Below are 20,237 nucleotides of genomic sequence, written 5' to 3' on the forward strand. Positions count from 1 at the left end.
ATTCATACAAACGGGAAAAGTAAAATCGGTAAAAACCAAGGTAATAACATTTAAATATCTTTGAAATAGTTAAACTAATTTCAAAAGCACAGATTCATAATCATTAATGACGTTTTGTCAAGAACTCTACATGAAGTTTGTCTATGTAAGATTTGGCGCCCTTAGAACTGTCAACGCGAGTTATTCACCCTACGTCAACTGGGGTTAAGAAGTTATCGCTGGCTCAGTGGGGAAAGTAATAAACGAGTTTGCATTTACACTTCGATTTACAGGAAAATAAAAAAGTTTATCCTATTGATAGTCTATGGATGCAGACTTGGCTTTTAAAGCGCTCTGAGATTTGCGAAACTTTTATCGTAAAATGTTATATTCGAAATGAAACGTAGTAGTATTATAATGATCCTTCGTATTTGAATCTAAAATTTGAAGGGTTTGACGGCGGTTTTTACACAAAGAAATCATCTTGCTAAGCACAAAATTATTTTAATTTTTGAGTATTCTACTCTTTACTTTTACGATGTTAGTACGATACATTGATATATAATTTGACAATACTTGAATCAACACGCTAGTTTCCTTTGCTAATAATTCGTCAAAATAACGTTTGTCTTATATTCGTGTTACGTCAAGAGTTAGTTATAAATACATTACATCGTTTGGATGAACAGAAGGGGAGCAAATGTGTGATGCAAATTAGTGTTAAGAGTAGCAATAGTTTCTATACCGAGTTAGTTCAGTGAGGGACTAAGGATAATTCACATTTTATGTTATTTAAGCCTGAATTGAACGAATTTAAGAATTAAATTACGGCAATGTACGTTACACTAATAAAAATAAATATCATTATCATTACGTCGTCATACTTTCAAATTACTTTTTTCACATATTTCCTTGAAACCTTCTTTTATTATTCATTATTAATTCAAACGCTATGTTTTGTTTCGTACTATTCCATTATTTTGACGAAACCTAGTATGAATTGTATGCGAGGACTTCGATAATGTTCCATGATGCATTCCAATGCGGTAAGTGGACAGGCATTGTGACAGAATCGCTATGTAGAGGTAAATATCTAACCATCTTCAATGTACAGTCTGCATTTGAATACTATATATTTGTAACTAGTTTCTTTCGGGTTACACTTGCATATGTAGAACGTAGGTACTTTAATACGTAAAATGCTAAATAATTTGTAAAATATAGGTAGAGATCTCTTTGGAATATTTTAGAATTATATTAGAGGATTGGAGAAACAGAAATCAATACTTCTGTGTGAAAATTACGCATATGAAAGAAATGAAGTTTACATTTTAGCAGAATAGGTACTAAATGTTGAATTTAAATATTTCATTTTTTTCACAAGGAAGCAAAGTTTAGTATTGCAACATGATAAGCAGAGTATTCCAACTTCAATGTAGTAAATAAGAAACGAGAAAATACGTACTGAAGTTTGTCTTACTTTAAAACTTGCTTTTTCTGAAAACCCGTATTTCTAATTACTTAAATGAGCATCTTTTTTATAAAAATACCCTTTTTAAATGTAAAGTCTTACAGATAACTTCTTCGATGATAATTTTGCATGTTGTGGATATGGTAATCGTAACGACAAAGTGTTAAATGAAACAAATCGATAACATGTACCTAAAAGATTACGATTGATATAAAAATGTATACTATCCATGCTCTCGCTATTTTTAGATTGTTCAAATATGATGCTTGTATCTTTTATCTAAAACTTGTATCTTTAATACACTATCAGTAGAGCAAAACGGTTATTAAATTACATTTAACATTAAAAATAAATGTACACTGTGAAACTGTAACAATCAGGGCATTTCCATTAATATAATCACACACTAGTCATTTTTCATCGTTCTAACAAAAACGTGGTCTAAGTTTTCTCCGGAATGATACACAGAACCTAAATTTGGAGCACAATGTAAGGTCAGCTGCGAATAGTCGCGCCCTCAGCTTGTTAATTGTAGAACAGAGGCAATTGCACCATAAATCTCCGTCGACTTAGCGTCGGCACTGAAATATTAACCGCACGCCGTTTCTGACGCGCGGGTACAGCGCAATAGATAAATAATAAAACGCCTTTGGAACATGTTTGGTTCCGCTGATTTGATATAAACGGCAATCTATACTTAGGTTAGTTTATAGTTACCCCTAAAGGTAGTCATCAGCTTTTTTCTGTATATTATTGATTTGAGAACTAGAAGGCTACTTAGGACGCAAACCGAAGCAATGAGTTCATTAAAAAAAAAACGACGTGTGGTACTCGGGGACTGCCGCGGTAAAGCTATTGCATGCATGCCTTCAAGCCACACCCCCGCCCGTCGGAGTGGGGAGCGTGAGGTTTTTTTCGTTACGGAATTTCTCGATTCGGTCCCCGCGCTCAAGGCCAGTTAGTTAGGCAAGCTATGCAATAGCTTAAAATATTTTTTACCCGCTCTGTTGGGCCACAGTATTACAATATTATTTTCCTAGTTGGGCATTAAGACTGTATCGCATTCTCTTCAATAATTTTCTTATATTTTATTCTTATTAAAAAGAAAATAGGTTATGACCTTTTTCTGCTTATACTCTTATAGATGAAGAATAAAAATTATTCTCACATAATTTTTCTCAAAGCCTTTGATACTTTAGAAATAATAGCACCTTAAGAATGTTAAGAAAATGTTCTCATGAGAAATCGTGCTATACCGTTATAAGGAAATTAAATTTGCTCCTATACTCTATATTTTAGAATAACAAATTGTTTTCCCCGTAACCTTTATTGGACGGATTCTTCGTTACGACCTAGCACCTTGCAAGATTAATATAACTTGTACTTTATGAAACTTGTACAAAAACCTATCCATATTACAACCTTAAACTGAGAAATAAAAGAAGCATTGGAGTGATTTGTATAGTCTAATTTCATATCTATATATATATATATATATATATATATATATATATATATATATAAAACTCAAAGGTGACTGATATAGTGATCTATTAACGCACAGCCCAAACCACTGGACGTATCGGGCTGAAATTTGGCATGCAGGTAGATGTCATAACGTAGGCGTCCCCTAAGAAAGGATTTCCCGAAATTCTTGCGGGAACGGGGAAAAACGGGGATGCACGTACAAAGTCGTGGGCGGAAACTAGTTGGAGAATATAACTGATGTTTATGGTGTAGGTTTTTCTTTCAAGACAATTATTAAACGTCAAGCAGTGAAATTTTAATTAAATGAATGTACATATAGAAATCTCTCGGTAATATCATAATTACTTTATAAACGAGATACGAAACAAAGCATTGCATTTCCAGTGTCACAATAAATTTATGATCTGTGACGTCAAATCGTGACTATTACGCATACGTCTGCAAAGGGGTGCCACACCATCAATCAAGGAATTAGAGCCCTAATCTCATCCATCCCATTACTGCTCAATGCAGTCCGTGGTGTTAAGCCACTACGATTGCAATATGCACTTTAGTTATAGAAAATTAGTAGAATAGCGCTTTTCCATATACTGAATAAGTCAGTCATGAAAGATTCAATATAAGTATTATTACTCATAATATTTCAAATTCATTAGTCGTAACTCCGTAAAGTATAGTGCGTAAATTTTAATACAAATAAAACTTTATGAGTCCATTTCATATAGTTTATGCCACCAAATCCTATGAACATTCAAGTAATTAGTTCATAGAATAACAGGCAAGATTTGTGAGATTATTATAGACTCCCGGGTTTATCGTAACGGTTTACTGCTGGTATAAATTGCTAAGTTTATTCATCGCCTCTATTCGAGCATGAAACAATAAACCTCAGGGGTTTCTTAACGTCATAAATATCACATTACTATAAGTGAAAATAATAAAAATTTAACGGCATTTATTTAATAAGGTGTAAAGGAAAGATTGCTTTAAGAGCTTGTTCTTGTGTGTTCCAGAAAATCTGAGCTATGATGCAATTTACTTCCGGAGAATATTATTTATACAAAGAAAATATCGTTGTATTTCGCATCAATATCACTGATATTAGAAATATTTTCTTTTGAAATCATTCTCAGAATTAGTATAATACTAGACTGGAAACTTCAATATTTTCTTTTAATAAGAAAATTTAATATATTATGAAGAAAAATTGTGAATAGTAAAGCTATTCATTAATTTTAATAAGACTATATTTAAGATGTTTGGGCAAGAATTGAGTATCATAAAGAAGGTTGAATTTATGATTATACTTAAGTAAACTAATTTAACTTTAGACAGATTCAGTGAACATAATATTTCAATGGCCCCTAGAAATTACTTTGTGTAATTGATTTAAAGACTAAACTTAGTTTGAATTTAAGAACCTTTAACAAAAATATAATTAACAAAGGAAGGAGTTATAGTACTGTACATTATTTTCTACTTTTTAAGACATTTTACTCGGTTTAAATATTGTATTTTAGTAGATGTGCTTTCGCCTTTCCAAAAACATTATTATAAGGGTTGTCGCCTTTTATAGTCACCTTTAATTATGTTTAATGATAATTAACATTATGTATGAAATCCCTTAGTCCAGAGGTGCTCAAACGTGCTCGAGGACCTAACTTTGACCGATGCAGGGAAATCCAGGCATCTTAATAAACTTGTCGGGTTCCTTCAAAGCATCTTAGAGCCAAGTACTTTAGTATAAGTTTGAATTTGCTTTGTTAAAGTTTGAGTGCTTCACTATGCGGAGTTTCGTGGTCAATGGTGAACCTGCACTGAAATTACGATGGGTTTGCATAATTGAAGTGACTTGTATACATATTTAGTATAAACCTAACCTTTGGGATATTTAGAAGGTAGGTATAAACTTTGGCATATTTAGAAGGTTCAGTTTCATACTTGATAAACATATATACAGGAAGTATGAATATTCATGCTTGGTATTTATTTCATGTTTGATAGAGATTTAAATGATTTTTTTTTAATACGGAATCAAACTCGCTTAGCGCTTAGGTATGTACAAATCAATAAATAAACATATTGTACGATATAAACTGTGAGATATTTTGTATTATACATTATCTAATAATAACTTATCGAGCTAAATATAATTTATGTTTACAAATTATCCATAGAACATAATTATTGTGAGAGAAGTGAGGATTGAAAGTAGAGCTACATAATGAAGATAATAAAAACAAATGCATTCACAATTTTTTTTTCATATTTATAATTGTATTTTAGCATCCCCAAAAGTTAGTAGATAAAGCGAACAATTCCGCTATCCCCTTTTAATGAATACCGAAGAATTCTTTTCGCATAGTTGTAATGAAGAGAGGCGTCGAAACTTCAAATTAAGATTCTTGGAGTTCCGTGCGCGGGGAATAAGATTAATGAAGGATGGCACCTGGGGGTCGTCCCACTAACGATAGGATGGGTCAGGGGGGAATAACTGTTAAAATAATATCGGGAAAATATTTTCCATCAAGATCATACAAAGTCTCTAATGGATTATCGTATGAAACTGTTTTGTTCCCACTAAGCGTAAACCTTACTTATTTAAGAGTGTGGTGCGATTAATTGTAATCAGATATAAACATTTATATGATAATTTTATTGAAACAAACATGCAGGTGAATCAATGATTAAATATACCCTATTCTACCCTATCCTATTTGCCACGACTCGACACATACCTATTAAGTGACAAATACTTCACTGTAAACGGCGGCATAATATCTCCTTTGCGGCATCTGAAAAGGCGCGAATTGCATTTCCACAAAGATTTCCTTACGCCATAAACAATCTTTGAATACGGTGCATTAAATTGCGAATCGGCACAACGCACCGGTAACGCGGCCGCCTATTCAAAAGTCCTTCATTCTGACGCATTAGAGCGTTAATAAGACAATATGTAAGTGTCTCAAACAATGGAAATAATAAAAGCGCATAGTAGTGAATGAGAAAATAGCTCGTTGACTGTGGGCTGGATATCACAATGCGATGGGACAACAATAGCGAACCTACAATTTGATGCCTTGACTAAATGAAACAAAACCCTTGAAATGAGACAATTTTTGTATAATACAATGGACGGGCGAGGATAATAATGTTAGGTCGCTTCAGCCGGGTCGTTAGTAGTTTACAGTTGTTTTAGTAATTAGGTCGCGTGTACTAGGCATGGATTGGAACATGTTGATTATAATTTGACAAACACCGGTCAGCCTGTGTTTAACTGGGTGACATTGTGTTAATTAGTAACAATAGATTGCTTGTGTGTTGTCTCAAATACGATTTTAGTACGAACATATCAATGAAGCATATTGGATTGTTGCAAATCTGAGATAAGGTACCTTGTTAATTGAATATAGAGTATGTCATCAGGGATGTCAAGACAGCATAATTTTCAAGGGATTGCATCCCTATTACACTATTATAAAGCTAGGTTCGCATTAATAATTATTATCATTCCTTAAAATTAAATTACACTATTTTTCTTTCTTAAAAGAGCATTTTATTTAAAACCCCATTAATTGATGGCAAGATTTACCGCATTACATTACTCAACTGACTTACCTCGAATATAGTAAAATTATTTTCCAATTAAATATTTTAAATCGTAACTTGCGCCAAAAGCTGACCCAAATTATGGCAGCGGGTCAGGCAATTCAACGTGGCTTTACTGCGGTATGTTTGTAAATACTAAAATACTTCTCTTATTGTACTACAATAATTAAATATTTTTGTACGTTTTGTCTCCGTACAAAGCGGTTATTGTTGTGATATTTTTTCTAAATAAGATACGGCTTTAGTAAATAAAGGTTTGGAACAACCCTAAACTAATTACAGCCGCGGAGGCAAATATATTTGGTAGCAAGAATGTTAATATAAGGTCGTAACAATATATTGACATGGCGAGTGCACATATCACTGGTGTAATAAAGTTAGGTAGCGTAGATTTTACAGTTTGGTGCATGTTCAACTATGCACGTTTATTACTTTTTGCTTGTCAACTGTGAAGTTTATAGGTGCAATTATTGTAGGAACACTACGGGATTTATGGCAACATAACAACGGAGGCGCTATAGCGTTACAATGTCCATCGATTACCTGATAGTGACTATGTGATAAAACGGTGAAATGGCATCATGTCACTGTATGTTAACGTACATCGTAACTTGTCTATATGGGCTTTATAGCAACTGATTTGAGATAACCCTTCCTTTGCTTAACAATTTGGGGCATAAAGTAACTAATTTTTGTACTCCTAATAGTTCATTTACATATATCATGAATTCATTAGATAATTTTACTTTTAATGAAAATAGTATTGTTATTATATTATATGGAGATAGTTTTAAATTAAAAAATCATGACATTGATATAGGATTTAAAAAAATGTTAAAAATTAGTAGTGAGACAAAATGCAAATTTATGTTGTGTACTTTACCATATTTGCCTGGTTTGACACAAAATCAATATAAATTTATCTATAATATTAACTTGAAATTATATAATTTAACAAATCATCATAGTGATGCATTTATATATTTTGACATAAATTCTTGTACAAAATCTTTTTGTTTGACAAAGAATACAGTGTATCTGCCATTTAGATATAAGAGAGAACTTGCTATGTTAATAGCATATAAAATTATTAACCAGTCTGGTACATGTTTAGTATCAGACCCTGGATCTACTATAATTTTATGTAGTAGTAATTATATACATCAACCTAGGTTAAGTGTTGACAGACAATCTAGCCCTAAGCTAGATTTAAACTAGTTTATAAGACAACAGCTAAGCAGTCTTTTTCTATTGTGCATCAAAATATTCAAGGCTTAGCTAGCAAATTATTAGAAATAGAATTATTTTTAAATCATAATAGAATTAAAATATTTTGTGTAACAGAACATTGGCTTAAACAATGTCAGTTGTTAATAAATATTGATAATTATAAATTAAAAAGTATATACTTTAGGACAAACGCTATTCATGGAGGTTCTCTTATTTTTGTACACAATAGTTTAAAATGCAAGGAACGAACTGACATTGTTAGCCTTTCTGTAGAACGCACCATTGAACTGTCCTGTGTTGAACTTGAGCGTTACATTATTGTTTGCGTTTATAGGCCTCCTTCCAGTGACTATAATATGTTTGAGACAGTCATGGAAGAAATATTAAAGCGTTTGAGCAGAAGTGAAAAGAAGGTTATAGTATGTGGAGACTTTAATATTGATTTACTTTCACACACACAAATGGCAACACGAATAGTTAATTTATTTCAATCATTTAATTTACATAAACTTTTTGATGAACCCACACGAATTACACCAAGTTCTGCAACTTGTATTGATAATGTTTACTGTGATTGTAACTTTTTAGAAAAAAATATTCTCAATACACTGACTTCGGATCACTGTGGCCAGAAAGTAGTTTTTGAATGGGATTGCATACCTACATTTAAAAGAATTAATGTTAGGCCTATAACTAAAAAAGGCATTCATAAATTTAGAGATAATATTAATAATAAATTGCCTGGTCTGAATGATCAATCCTTTCATACTAATCCTTGTGAAATGTTTACAAATCTTTTTAATTTAATTCATAATGAGTTTGAAAAAATCTTTAAAGTTAAATCTTTAAGTATTACCAAGGATTTACCATTTAGCCAATGGGCAACACCTAGTATACACAGATGCAGGAACGTTTTATATGAGTTATATGGCATGAAGCAATATAACAAAGACTTGGCATTTCTTAGTTATGTTAGAAATTATTCAAAAACTTTTAAAAAAGTTTGTTTCACTGCCAAGTGCTTGTATGTCAGAGATAAAATACGCAACTCTGATAACAAAGTTAAAACGGTTTGGGCAATTATTAATGGTGAAATGGGCAAAAGCCAATCAAATAGTACCATAAAACTAGTTAATGCTGGTAGGGTCATTGACAAAAGTGCTGATGTTGCGCTTGCTTTTGAAGATTTTTTTAGTAGTGTCCCTGCTAGTATTACCGAAAAATTAAATTCGTCATCAGCGCTTGCGGAGTCCTACTTGAGGGACCATGTTGCTGAGTGTAATGTATTATTTGAATTGCGACATGTGACTGCAGAGGAAATTGTTAAAACTTTTAAAACATTAAACTTAAAAAAAACATGTGATCTCTGGGGAATGTCTGTAAATCTAGTAAATAATATTATAGAAAACATTGCCAACCACTTAGCGTTTATATTTAATCAATGTTGTGACTGTGGTATATTCCCTGATTTATTAAAGTTAAGTAAAGTTATTCCTTTATTTAAAAGTGGTGACCAAGAAGACTGTAATAACTATAGGCCAATTTCCATTTTACCAACTTTGAGCAAAGTCTTCGAGAAATTAATTTTAAACCAATTATGTAGTCATTTTGTATCAAATGGTTTACTGCACGCCAAACAGTTTGGTTTCACAAAGGGGCGCTCTACCACTGATGCTGGAATAGCTCTTTTGTCACATATATATAAAGCATGGGAAAATTCAAAGAATGCTTTGGGGATATTCTGCGACCTTTCTAAGGCTTTTGACTGTGTAGAACATACCACTCTATTACGGAAACTAAATTTTTATGGTATTAAAGGTTTATCTCAGGACCTCATAGCTTCATATCTTCAGAACAGGGTACAAACCGTTGTTGTTAATGGAGAGAAATCTCGCGGTGCGCCGATTAACATAGGTGTTCCGCAGGGATCTATCTTAGGACCGTTTTTGTTCTTAGTATATATTAATGACCTACCTTATTATTTGCAGGATATGTGTGAAATAGTACTGTTTGCAGATGATACCTCATTAATATTTAATGTGGATAGACATGACACAAATGTTGACGAAGTAAACTCTGCTCTTTTACGCATATCCAAATGGTTCACTGCTAATAATTTATTATTAAATGCAAAAAAAAACAAATTGTGTTGAATTTATCCTTCCAAATGTAAAAAAGGTGAAAAGGGATATTATTTTAAACGGGGAGGTATTATACCCTGTGGATTCTACTGTTTTTCTTGGTTTGACACTAGATGAGAAGCTACAATGGGGGGCCTATGTTGCCGCCGCCGCTGCTAAGCTTAGTTCAGCTGCATATGCAGTTCGAAGAATAAGGCATCTCACCGATGAAGACACGGCTAGATTGGTTTATTTTAGCTACTTTCATAGCATTATGTCCTATGGAATTCTGCTATGGGGCAGGGCTGCAGATATAGAAACTATATTTATATTACAGAAAAGAGCCATACGCTCTATATATAATTTACGTGCTAGGGACTCACTAAGAGATCTCTTTAAGAATACTGGTATCCTCACAGTACCATCACAGTATATATTTAATAATATTTTATATGTACACAAAAACGCAGACTTACACACAAGAGTAGGAGATAGACACCGTTATGGCACAAGGAACCGAAATAAAATTGAAATGCCATTTTACCGGTTAGCTAAAGTTAAAAATTCATTTATGGGCCAAGGTATACTTTTTTACAACAGAATTCCTCATAGTATTAAAGAGTTTAGTAGTGCTAAATTTAAAAATTATGTAAAAAACGTATTAGTTCAGAGAGCCTATTACAGCATTAAGGAATATATGGAAGATAAAGACCCATGGAGGGTTGTCGCGTAAAAGCCACAGGACAGTTCTTTGGCATATTATGATATATACGTGCGGTTACTTACATATTTTGTAAAATTAAATTGTAATACTGAAATGATTTAAAAGAGCAACTATGGAGTTTCTTGCCGATTCTTCTCCATAGATACTGCTTTCCGAATCGGTGGTAAATGTTAAAAATATGTATTGACGTTTCAAAAGTGCTTCTCGAAGAAGTCTAATTGAATAAATAAATGTTTGAGTTTGAGTTTGAGTTTGAATGTATTTAGCATATCAACACATAATAACAACGCCAAGTACAAAAAAAATATGAATAACCTGATAAGAAAAAAGTACCGTGCTATTTCACCAATTTTCATAATATCAATAGACAAGTACAACAGATATAAAATGATAAGCATTCTCTAAATTTTACTTTTGTACCTACTATATTTATAACATAAGAGCATGTACATGTACTTTTATGTCAACGCATAAATGTGTTTATTTTTAAATCTAAAATTCTATTGCTGTGTTCGATTGCACGTTACATCAAAAATGTAGACTCTCGTCTTAATTTTTATCACAAGTGAACAGAAGCAATGTTGAAATTTCTTTCATTTAAAGAATCTTTTCAAAAACTACTACGTATTTTGGAAAGCTCTCATAATACCGAACTTTGTAGATAATAGAATTTCGTATGTGGGTTCACTTGCTCCTAAACAGGGAATGTTCAAAGACGTTACATTTGGAACTTGGAACATCTCATTTCGCAAGAATACAAGACAATGCTTTTAAGCGATTCCTTTAATGCAAGGGGTCTACTGTTCATACTTTATAACACTTTCTATAGTATCTATTGTATAAACTCTTATTTTGGTATCTTATGGCTTAAATGACTTCAATAATTGAAACTATTTATAGTAATTACTTAATGTTTTATGTAGGAGTTATTCTATAAAGCAAAAGTATTATTTTATTTAACATCGCTTAGAAAACAAACGCTGCACCGTGCACGTGAATGTAAATAATGAAGGGGCATGTGCTTGAATTTTTCATGGAGCGAGCACGTTGATTAAAAATTAATTGGCATTTCTTTAAAAACTAAAGAGTTCTTGTTATAAATTTGCATATTTATCGACATTCTTGTGGGCTATGTAAATTCACACGTCGGCCCTTTATGATTTATATTGTAATAATCGTCATGAATCACTAGTCGTCGTGACCGTCCGTAATTGCTTCGCCAATCGAATTAATTTCTTCGCTTAGTACTTTATGGTACAGTTTTAATAATTGATTCCATCTAGACATCAATAAGTTTAAGGCGTGTTTATGGCGGTTATATTTTTAAATGTTTATTGGTGTGCCCGTGATTCGTAGCGCAGTGTTGATTGTAATTCATGTTGGTTTTGTTTTCGTTGCGGTTCCATTATTTTATCTTTGGATTTACGCGCTGCACAATTAGTGTAAATAAAGTTTATAGTTTTATTGTAAATTGCTTTTACAGAGGCTTTAGTCGTTAATGTTCCCACTGTACTCCAGTTGTCCTTGTTGATTGTCGTAATTAGAATTTATTAAGAGTTTTGGATTTTGTTTTCGAGTTGATAATTATTTTTAAAGAAATAAAATTCTGATTGAGGCATAAATTTGTTTTAATACTACAATGTTGTTCTCAGCATCGTGGTCAATGGTCATATCTTAATATACTTATATAAATTTCGTGTCACAATGTTTGTCCTCAATGGACTCCTAAACCACTTAACCGATTATAATAAAATTCGCACACCATGTGCAGTTCGATCCAACTTGAGAGATAGGATAGTTTAAATCTCAAATCGTTTTAGAGAAAGCGGGCGAAGCCGCGGGCGGTAAGCTAGTTGTCATATAATTTATAAATGGCACAATATTTATGCTAAGAGTTTTGTGCGTCCGATACGAGAATGTTTTTAATATCACTAGTTTATATTATTGCTAACACATTTTTATACACAAAACATATCTATTTCCTACCTTATGTGACAATATTTTTATTAAATTCAACCCATGAGGAATAATAAAACGGGAATATGTTCTGTTAATGTCCCGTGCCGACCTTTATAGCTTCATTTATATTTATATGGGAAAAAAGCGAATTCGTGTAGCTTTATAGTAATAAAACGTAATGAGGGTAGTCGAAAATCGCTATTGTTTTGGCGGGAGCTGAATCTCAGAGGAAAAGTAATTTTGTTGGGATTACTGCCCTATCCATGAATGAGCCCTAAAACACGACAGTGGTCACTCAGGGCTCAGGGCTTATTTTCTGTTACAATTATTGCCTTTTGGCTCGCGCTCGTAAAGGTTTGATGAGTCGTATTGTTTTATAGCACGTGAATCTGTTTAATTATGTTTTTTATTTATCGTAACATGTAAATAATAGTAAATCTGTATATAAATATGATTTGAATATGGAATTATTTACTAAGAAAGTTAAAACGATATTATTGAAAACTAAAAATTAAAAGCTGAGCATTTCAAATTGATATTTTAAATTCAACTAGGTATTTAATCATGATCGATGATGATTTTACTAAGCATTGTAATAATAATATGTTTTATTCTAAATTACCTATAAATTGTAGTTCGTATACAATCGGTTAATTATCTATTTTATATGCAAGCATTAAAACCTGAATAGTCCGGCATCCGCTGTAATTTACTACCATTAATTAATTAAACTGAACAATAATTCAATAAAACTGTATAAGAGCTAAAATCGCCTATTAGAACGTTTTACGCGGTTATAATTTACATTTAGTTACTGAAGTTGGTATCGACAAAACTTTCATTTCCTATGACAATCGTCTATTGTGTTTTTTTCTTGTAATTCTCCACTATTTGTATCAACATAGATATAATTCGTATTCAGAGTTTTAATTCTTATTCTTAAATACACAAAAAATATTACAGTAGCGAAACAGGTCCGAATAAGGTAGAGGAAACTATGTGAAATAAAGGATAAATGTGTTACCTGCAAGTCTATAACGACAATAATTAACAATAAATAAATACAATGGAGAGACCTGTGGGAGAGACAAACTTTTTTATTGATTCCGCTGCGACAAAATAACGGTGAAATTTAGTAAAGTTTGCCTTTCCACGTGGCAGATCCGATAGGGGTAGGCTGAAATGCTTCCGCTTTTTCATGTCCCTATAAACCAATCACCGGATTACACGCAAAAAACTTTTCACAGTTGTAAAAAACTATGACATTTTTTATTTAGTAATTTAGCGCTTAGAGTTTTAAATCGGAGTACATTTGAGCGATTGCTAATTTTTTTGTTGGTCTTTCATTCGGATAAACTGCAATTACCGTAAGTTAAGATGTCTGTATCAAGTCTGTATCTAAATGATTTGGTTCGAATTTAGTTTACAGATATTAGATATGTATTTTTATCGGCAGAATCACGTTCAAATCGCAATCTAATAAAAAAAGTCCTGCATTCCTTTGTAGGGCAGGTGGAAGATGTAATTAACACTATATATACGCTCATAAAAAAATTAGGTGATCAGCCTTCTTTGCTCTGTCAAACCAAGAATTTTTTCATTGTCATCATCAGGAATTTAATCCGAAGTACCAAGAAGGTGATAAGACTGTTAATTGATAAGTTTAAAATTATTAATCTTTGTACTTTGGACTTCCAACGGGTATTGGCAAGGATATTTGGTAAACAGCGAATACATAAATATATAAATATCTTATCACGCCTATTTTATTATCTGTTATTCTCACTTATGTCATGCACTTGAAATTTGATAGCTGACATGCCGTATTTATTAACAGGTTAGAAAAATTGTTACTAATTCTAAATTAAATTCATTGGCATATAAAAATGGCAAATCGTGCTTGTAACCTGGAATGCGTCTCAGATCATCCTGGAGACGACGTAGTTGAATTTGTTGGTCCAGTTAAAATAATTTTAGTCAATCAACCTAAACATTTGTACAAGCGCAAACGGTTTGAGGCTGGATTTATTGTACTGTCTCATATGTTGATGGGGGCTTCTATCATGATGGTGCTATACTATACACTAAGCTATGAAAAGAGATTGTGTTTAGCTGGTTTACACGTATTCTTGTGCACAGCTGGGGTAATTAAAAATCTTGTTATGTTTTTTTGTACCGAACTTCTTTGCGCCTATTTGTTTCTGGAAGTAAATGGTAACTTTCTTTTAATACTGATTATGCTGCACTGATACGTCGTCGAACTTATCTTTGCAGTAGATTTTGTTAGGCTCTGAACCAACAAATTTTATGAACTTCTCAACTATTCATTTAATTCTCATTAGTTTTTTCATGAGAATAATTTAAGCGTTGAGCTTCTGTGAGAAGAGTTATTTTATTGTACTACGTCAACTAGTTGGTATTTTTATGATATCAAATAATCAGTCAACAATCAGCTAAATTAGTTTTTCTGTGAGCAACAATTCGTCAAAATAACTACCTACTTATGAATTATCTTTGCTGGAATTTAAAGCAAGTATAATCCGGCATTATCTATGATCTAACTATAGATAAACTATCAATTATTATTTTTTACTAGAATAATTAATAAGTAATTTTTTCATATTTATCTTAGCCTGATGATATATCCTATAGTTTTCCCCGATAAATGTATTATCTAACAGTGAAATAATTTTTCATGCTATCAGCGAGTTCATGCAAACAAACAAGCTCTTCAGCTTAATGATACATGTTATTCTTATTTCCAGCTCCAGATCTGCATGCCATTAGGGATCTTATCACTACACACACTAAGCGGATCGAGTGCACCGGTAAAACCGACGCATCGACAATGTGAACATGCCTTCATACATTTTTTGGGAATTTTTCTAACCATACTTGGCGCAATTGCCTCATTTTTTTGTGGTTATTTTCAATTTTCGATACACTGTATACTGGGTAAGTTTGATTAAATTCTTCTTTAGATTTCTTCTTCTTTGATTTGTGGACTATATTTACTTTGATTATATATATGATAATATGCTCTTTTCTGTGTATGTAAAATAGATGTTTTCCTAATCAATAATTTTATTGAAGTTCAGATGCATCTGGCTTACCTACTTACCTGTTTACGTTGCCAGGGAATTGAACGTTAGGGTGTTTGATAATACTGTAGTAGTCACATATTCGATATTTTGGTTTTTAGGTTATTATATTGCAATACAAATTTATCTATTGTTTTCAGGTTGTACTGCCTGTGCACTGGCCTTATTTAATGCAATCAATGGTTTCCTCATATACGATTATTCCGGCAATAATGACAAAGGATTGATTAGGAAAATTATTAGCAAATTTCATTCATTATTTGGTATCGTGACTTTAATATTGTCGAGTGCTTGTTTTATATCTGGATTGATAAAACCAACGTTTACGAAGTGGACACCTTTGCCAGAAATGTCAATATTCTCAGTTTTATTTTGTATCTATTATACGGGTGTTATATTGTTTAAGCCGATTAAAGAACTATTTACTTTCTAACTGGCTTTTTATTATTTGTTGTAATATGAAATCTTGGAAGGTATAGAAATTTTTATTTGAGAGCTGATTAAAAAATTGTTACGAAACACAGTTATGAAAATTGTTTTAATAGATAAAACAAATAGATCAAGAGCCCACGACGGCCAGACTTTCCTTTCTTTAAAAAAGTTGAAAGTTTCTCTGTATATGTCTCCGATACAGATAAGAACGACTAGCGATTATCAAGTCTGGGTTGCGGTTACTTTGGCAGGAAACAGGTAGTAAAGGTGTATAAAATTGTACCTAACTTTCATTATACTTTAGAAGCTAAATTTTATATATGTTACTTGGAGACGTATAAAAAGATGTTACCTCAAGAGCCGGACAGTTTTCATTGTTCTTACATCTTGTCAGACACATTTAAAAAATAACTAACATATCATCAAATTAACGTTACTACCTAAAAGTGTATCAAATATGAAATAACCCACTAAAAACATTAGTTTACTATAATTATTAATGATTAAAAAATAATAGTATAATAAGTTATTACTTATCTTTTACGGGGACTTATGTTGATGGAATTTCACGTATCTCGATGACATAATAACAAAGTCATTTCTACAACTTTCCTAAAGAAAGGAAAGTCTGGCCGTCGTGGGCTCTTAGATTAAAAGTAATAATGTCACAGAATACATAATAGTAGCTAAAACGCTAATAATGTCTATCCTGTGTGTCTATCGATCAATGATAGATTAAATTTTTAGCAAATATACATTTTATCTGTAAAATTGTATGACAATCATTATTTATGTCAATCATTCAACAATGTCAAATTGTATTTATTACATATTATGTTTCAAAAAATTAATTTATAATTTGGTATAATGCAAATTAAAGATGAGAAGCCCACATCCATTTTAAGAGATAACGAAGGCAAAAAAGAAAAAACTGGTGAAAGTAAAAACAAAAGCTCGAAACGCATTCCTCTAAGAATATTGATAATTGAGCCCAGTGGAAGATACTGTAGGACTATATGGTGTGCTATTGGCTTAGGAACAGTTCATGTCTTGATAGGGGCAGTAGTTATGTCTGTTATAATGTATTCTTTGAAGACAAAGGATGCGCATGCAGCGGTTTGTACTGCAGCGGTAAGTGTACTTAATTTAAGAAATGTTTTTCTAAGTCTTATAAGTATGTGTTAGCTGCACCATATAATCTATTATGATTAAATATTACGGTTGTCTTAACGGTTGTATTATGAATATTATCATTGACAAATATCAGCAGTCTGTAATAGATTACATTATATTTCAATCTATTGGGCGTGGTCGCCATCATTTCCTATTATTACTAGCCAAATACCTATTATGATAATATTAGTACTTAATCAGAACGATAATATAATTATCATGTCACAATGTTATAACATGCTTAAAAAATGGCAAATTTTGACGCTTCTCAATTTTGTAACAATGTTGACATTTACAAATGTCAAACAATATTGTACAGTTATGTAACATTGATATTATATTACGTTTTATTTCGAAAACAAAATGCGTATGTTAATAATAGATCCTGTTGGAGAATACTGGAATGTAATTTTCTGCGCCGTAGGAGTCGGGTTTGTACAAATGCTCATAGGAGGCACTTTAACGACAGTTTTATTTTATCTCATACAAACAGGCTTCAGAGATATTCATGTATTTCTGTGTACCTTTGGAGTAAGTATATTTTTACAAATACGGATCGCGGCTGCTTTAGATTTTTGCATAGACCCTACCTATGTGTGTTTATTTTATTCACATGAAAATGGAATATGTTGTAGCACAGCTGTAGTTCCTATTATTGATAAATGACGACGTTGATAATATTACTTTTATAATACTATGGTATTTTATCTATCTACCTAAAGAATTTTAAACGAGTGTTTATTTTATTTAATCTGATTCTCGGAAACTGCTGCATATTTTTCATGGAATTTGGATGCAGGGGGTTTCGGGGGCTATAAAGCGATCTAGCTAGAATAGACGGATTGCCATTGCAACGTAGTTTTTGATATTTATTTTGCGTTATTATAGGTACATTTAACAAAAAAATTTCTTACAATTATAAGTTTGACAGCTAGCTAGGATTTTGATGCCATACATAAGTTATCATAAATTTACATACATGAAGATTGAATGCTCTAGCAGCTCTTGAAATTACCCGGTAGAGACAGTCTTAGGGCGTGCCCCTGTTATTATACTATTATTGTATCAAATTGTTTCTGTCTCTGTATTTTGTTTAATTTACAACTAAACATGGATTTAATGAATAATAATGATTCCAGTATCACTTTTTCGCGGTGGAAGCGATATTAAGCCTCAATTATGCGAATGGTTGGTCCACACCAATGAGAATCAGGCACAGACGGTTTGCCCACGTGCTTCTACAGATGTGTGCTATGGCTTTCGCAGTTACTGGAACAGTACTCATAACAACGTCTAAGGGACTCTCAACCAGCGCTCATGGACTCACCGGTTAGACGATCTTTATTTAATAAACTAGATTTCTGCCTGCTGCTTCTCTCGTGTTTTCAAAGAAAAACCGCGCATAGTTCCCCCCCCCCGCTCCTGTGGGATTTCCGGGATAAAAAGTAGCTTATGTCTTATTCTGGGTCTTCAGCTAACTACATACCAAATTTCGTTGTAATCGGTTAAGTAGTATTTGCGTGAAAGGGTAACAAACATCCATCCATCCATCCATCCTCACAAACTTTGACATTTATAATATTAGTATCTAGGATATGCTGTGAGGATATGAGTAGGATGTTATCATAATTTAATTATAGTAATGTGCATGATATCTTTTGATTACTAAAACGTTAAATAATATTTTATCAAATCTGTCAGTGATAACAAACAAGGATATGTTATTATACTTTTATTCTTATCAGATTACACTTTAAACACTATATAAAGCAATTTAGGTTATTTCTTTTCGAATCTGTTTTGCGAACTCTACTACAATATGCTTGATTAAATATTATGTTTATTTCTTTCAGTTGTCTAACCAAAATGTTCGGTTTCAGGTACTATAACGGCTATACTCTCCTTCATAACTTTTTTATTAGGCCCCTGCGCTCTATTCGGTGGTCGTTATTTAAAATTGGCCCATGTTTCCTTCGGTATACCAACGTTCATAATGTCATCGATATGTTTATGCTGCGGACTTTATACGAAGGCCTTTAGAGAGTGGGCGAGTCCAACTGTGATATACGTTCTAATTGGTTTTATAGTATTCTATACGAGTTTTATAATGATCACGTGTTTTATCAAATGTGCAATGAGAATATAATCATTTTAACGATGCTTTGATTTATTTTTATTTGAGTACTAGTGTTTTATTGTCTTTAACGACTTTAATTGTCATGTCGCTATATCTTCTGCAATATAAAAATACTTCTCGAAAAAATATCCATCACAAATTTTCATAGAAGAATACTAGTCACGATTTATTAAAGGTAGAGATTAACTTGAAACACTTTTTATTACATTATTTTGTATTTTATTGCTCCTTATATGGTTCACGTCGGTTATCGGGAAAAACGTGAAAAATATTATCAATGATAAAAGATGCGTGATTGATTAAGAGCGGTATAGCTTTTATCTAATAAATAATAACATTGTTCATAAGACTTGTAAAAAATGACAGAATTCGAGTACGCTGATAAACTTAAACCAGCATTTCGAGATCAAAACTAACCTATCATAACTGTATACATTGTCGATAAACATGAACCTACAGAGGCAATTCAGTTAGATTTTTCAGTGCAATTCTATTCATGTGCGTAATCCATATTGATGTGAGGTCTGAGGATTAAGACAAGTTGTTTTACAATGGATATGCAGCCGACGTTAACCCCTGTAGAGAAGTTCGATCAATCGCCTGTTATTGACGGATGTGTTAATTTCAATTATGCGTGGCTCGCCTTCAGAGGGTGTATGAATACATTAGTGCAGTCCTTGATCGCTGTGTGCGTGTTTGTGACGTCATGGTTTGCGCTCCAGTCGAGTTTGAATCCGTTTTCTATTCACGTTCTGTTGTGTGTTATTGGGGTGAGTTTAAGTATATTACCAATGATATATCAGAAAAAAGATAC

General features: G+C 32.4%; 2 protein-coding genes across 4 annotated transcripts; both read left to right on the top strand.

Annotated features, from left to right (window-relative positions):
- The first annotated feature begins 14,397 nt into the window (after positions 1–14,397).
- Positions 14,398–16,114, top strand: LOC123697574. Its single transcript, XM_045644117.1, has 3 exons — positions 14,398–14,724; positions 15,346–15,535; positions 15,822–16,114. Exons 1-3 carry the CDS (start codon positions 14,467–14,469, stop codon positions 16,112–16,114), a joined length of 741 nt encoding a protein of 246 aa, XP_045500073.1. The 5' UTR covers positions 14,398–14,466.
- Positions 16,115–16,964: 850 nt separating this feature from the next.
- On the top strand, positions 16,965–19,513 carry LOC123697423. Of its 3 annotated transcripts, none has more exons than XM_045643938.1 (3): positions 16,965–17,244; positions 18,426–18,615; positions 19,167–19,513. In XM_045643938.1, exons 1-3 carry the CDS (start codon positions 16,981–16,983, stop codon positions 19,430–19,432), a joined length of 720 nt encoding a protein of 239 aa, XP_045499894.1. In that variant the 5' UTR covers positions 16,965–16,980; the 3' UTR covers positions 19,433–19,513. The 3 variants fall into 3 exon arrangements, 2 of the variants coding, with proteins under 2 accessions (XP_045499894.1, XP_045499895.1); XR_006752237.1 differs by lacking the exon at positions 16,965–17,244 and adding an exon at positions 17,620–17,717; XM_045643939.1 differs by lacking the exon at positions 16,965–17,244 and adding an exon at positions 17,620–17,817.
- The last annotated feature ends 724 nt before the right edge of the window (positions 19,514–20,237 follow it).

Source organism: Colias croceus, chromosome 14, assembly GCF_905220415.1.
Source record: "Colias croceus chromosome 14, ilColCroc2.1".
In the NCBI taxonomy this organism is placed as follows: domain Eukaryota; kingdom Metazoa; phylum Arthropoda; class Insecta; order Lepidoptera; family Pieridae; genus Colias; species Colias croceus.

Bases quoted from the DNA above. Each gene is read 5' to 3' on its own strand.
- LOC123697574 (XM_045644117.1), top strand. From the start codon at position 14,467: ATGGCAAATCGTGCTTGTAACCTGGAATGCGTCTCAGATCATCCTGGA. The intron at 14,725-15,345 runs GTAATTAAAAAT...TCTTATTTCCAG, and splicing joins TATTCTTGTGCACAGCTGGG to CTCCAGATCTGCATGCCATT. The intron at 15,536-15,821 runs GTAAGTTTGATT...TATTGTTTTCAG, and splicing joins TTCGATACACTGTATACTGG to GTTGTACTGCCTGTGCACTG.
- LOC123697423 (XM_045643938.1), top strand. From the start codon at position 16,981: ATGCAAATTAAAGATGAGAAGCCCACATCCATTTTAAGAGATAACGAA. The intron at 17,245-18,425 runs GTAAGTGTACTT...TAATGATTCCAG, and splicing joins CAGCGGTTTGTACTGCAGCG to TATCACTTTTTCGCGGTGGA. The intron at 18,616-19,166 runs GTTAGACGATCT...GTTCGGTTTCAG, and splicing joins CAGCGCTCATGGACTCACCG to GTACTATAACGGCTATACTC.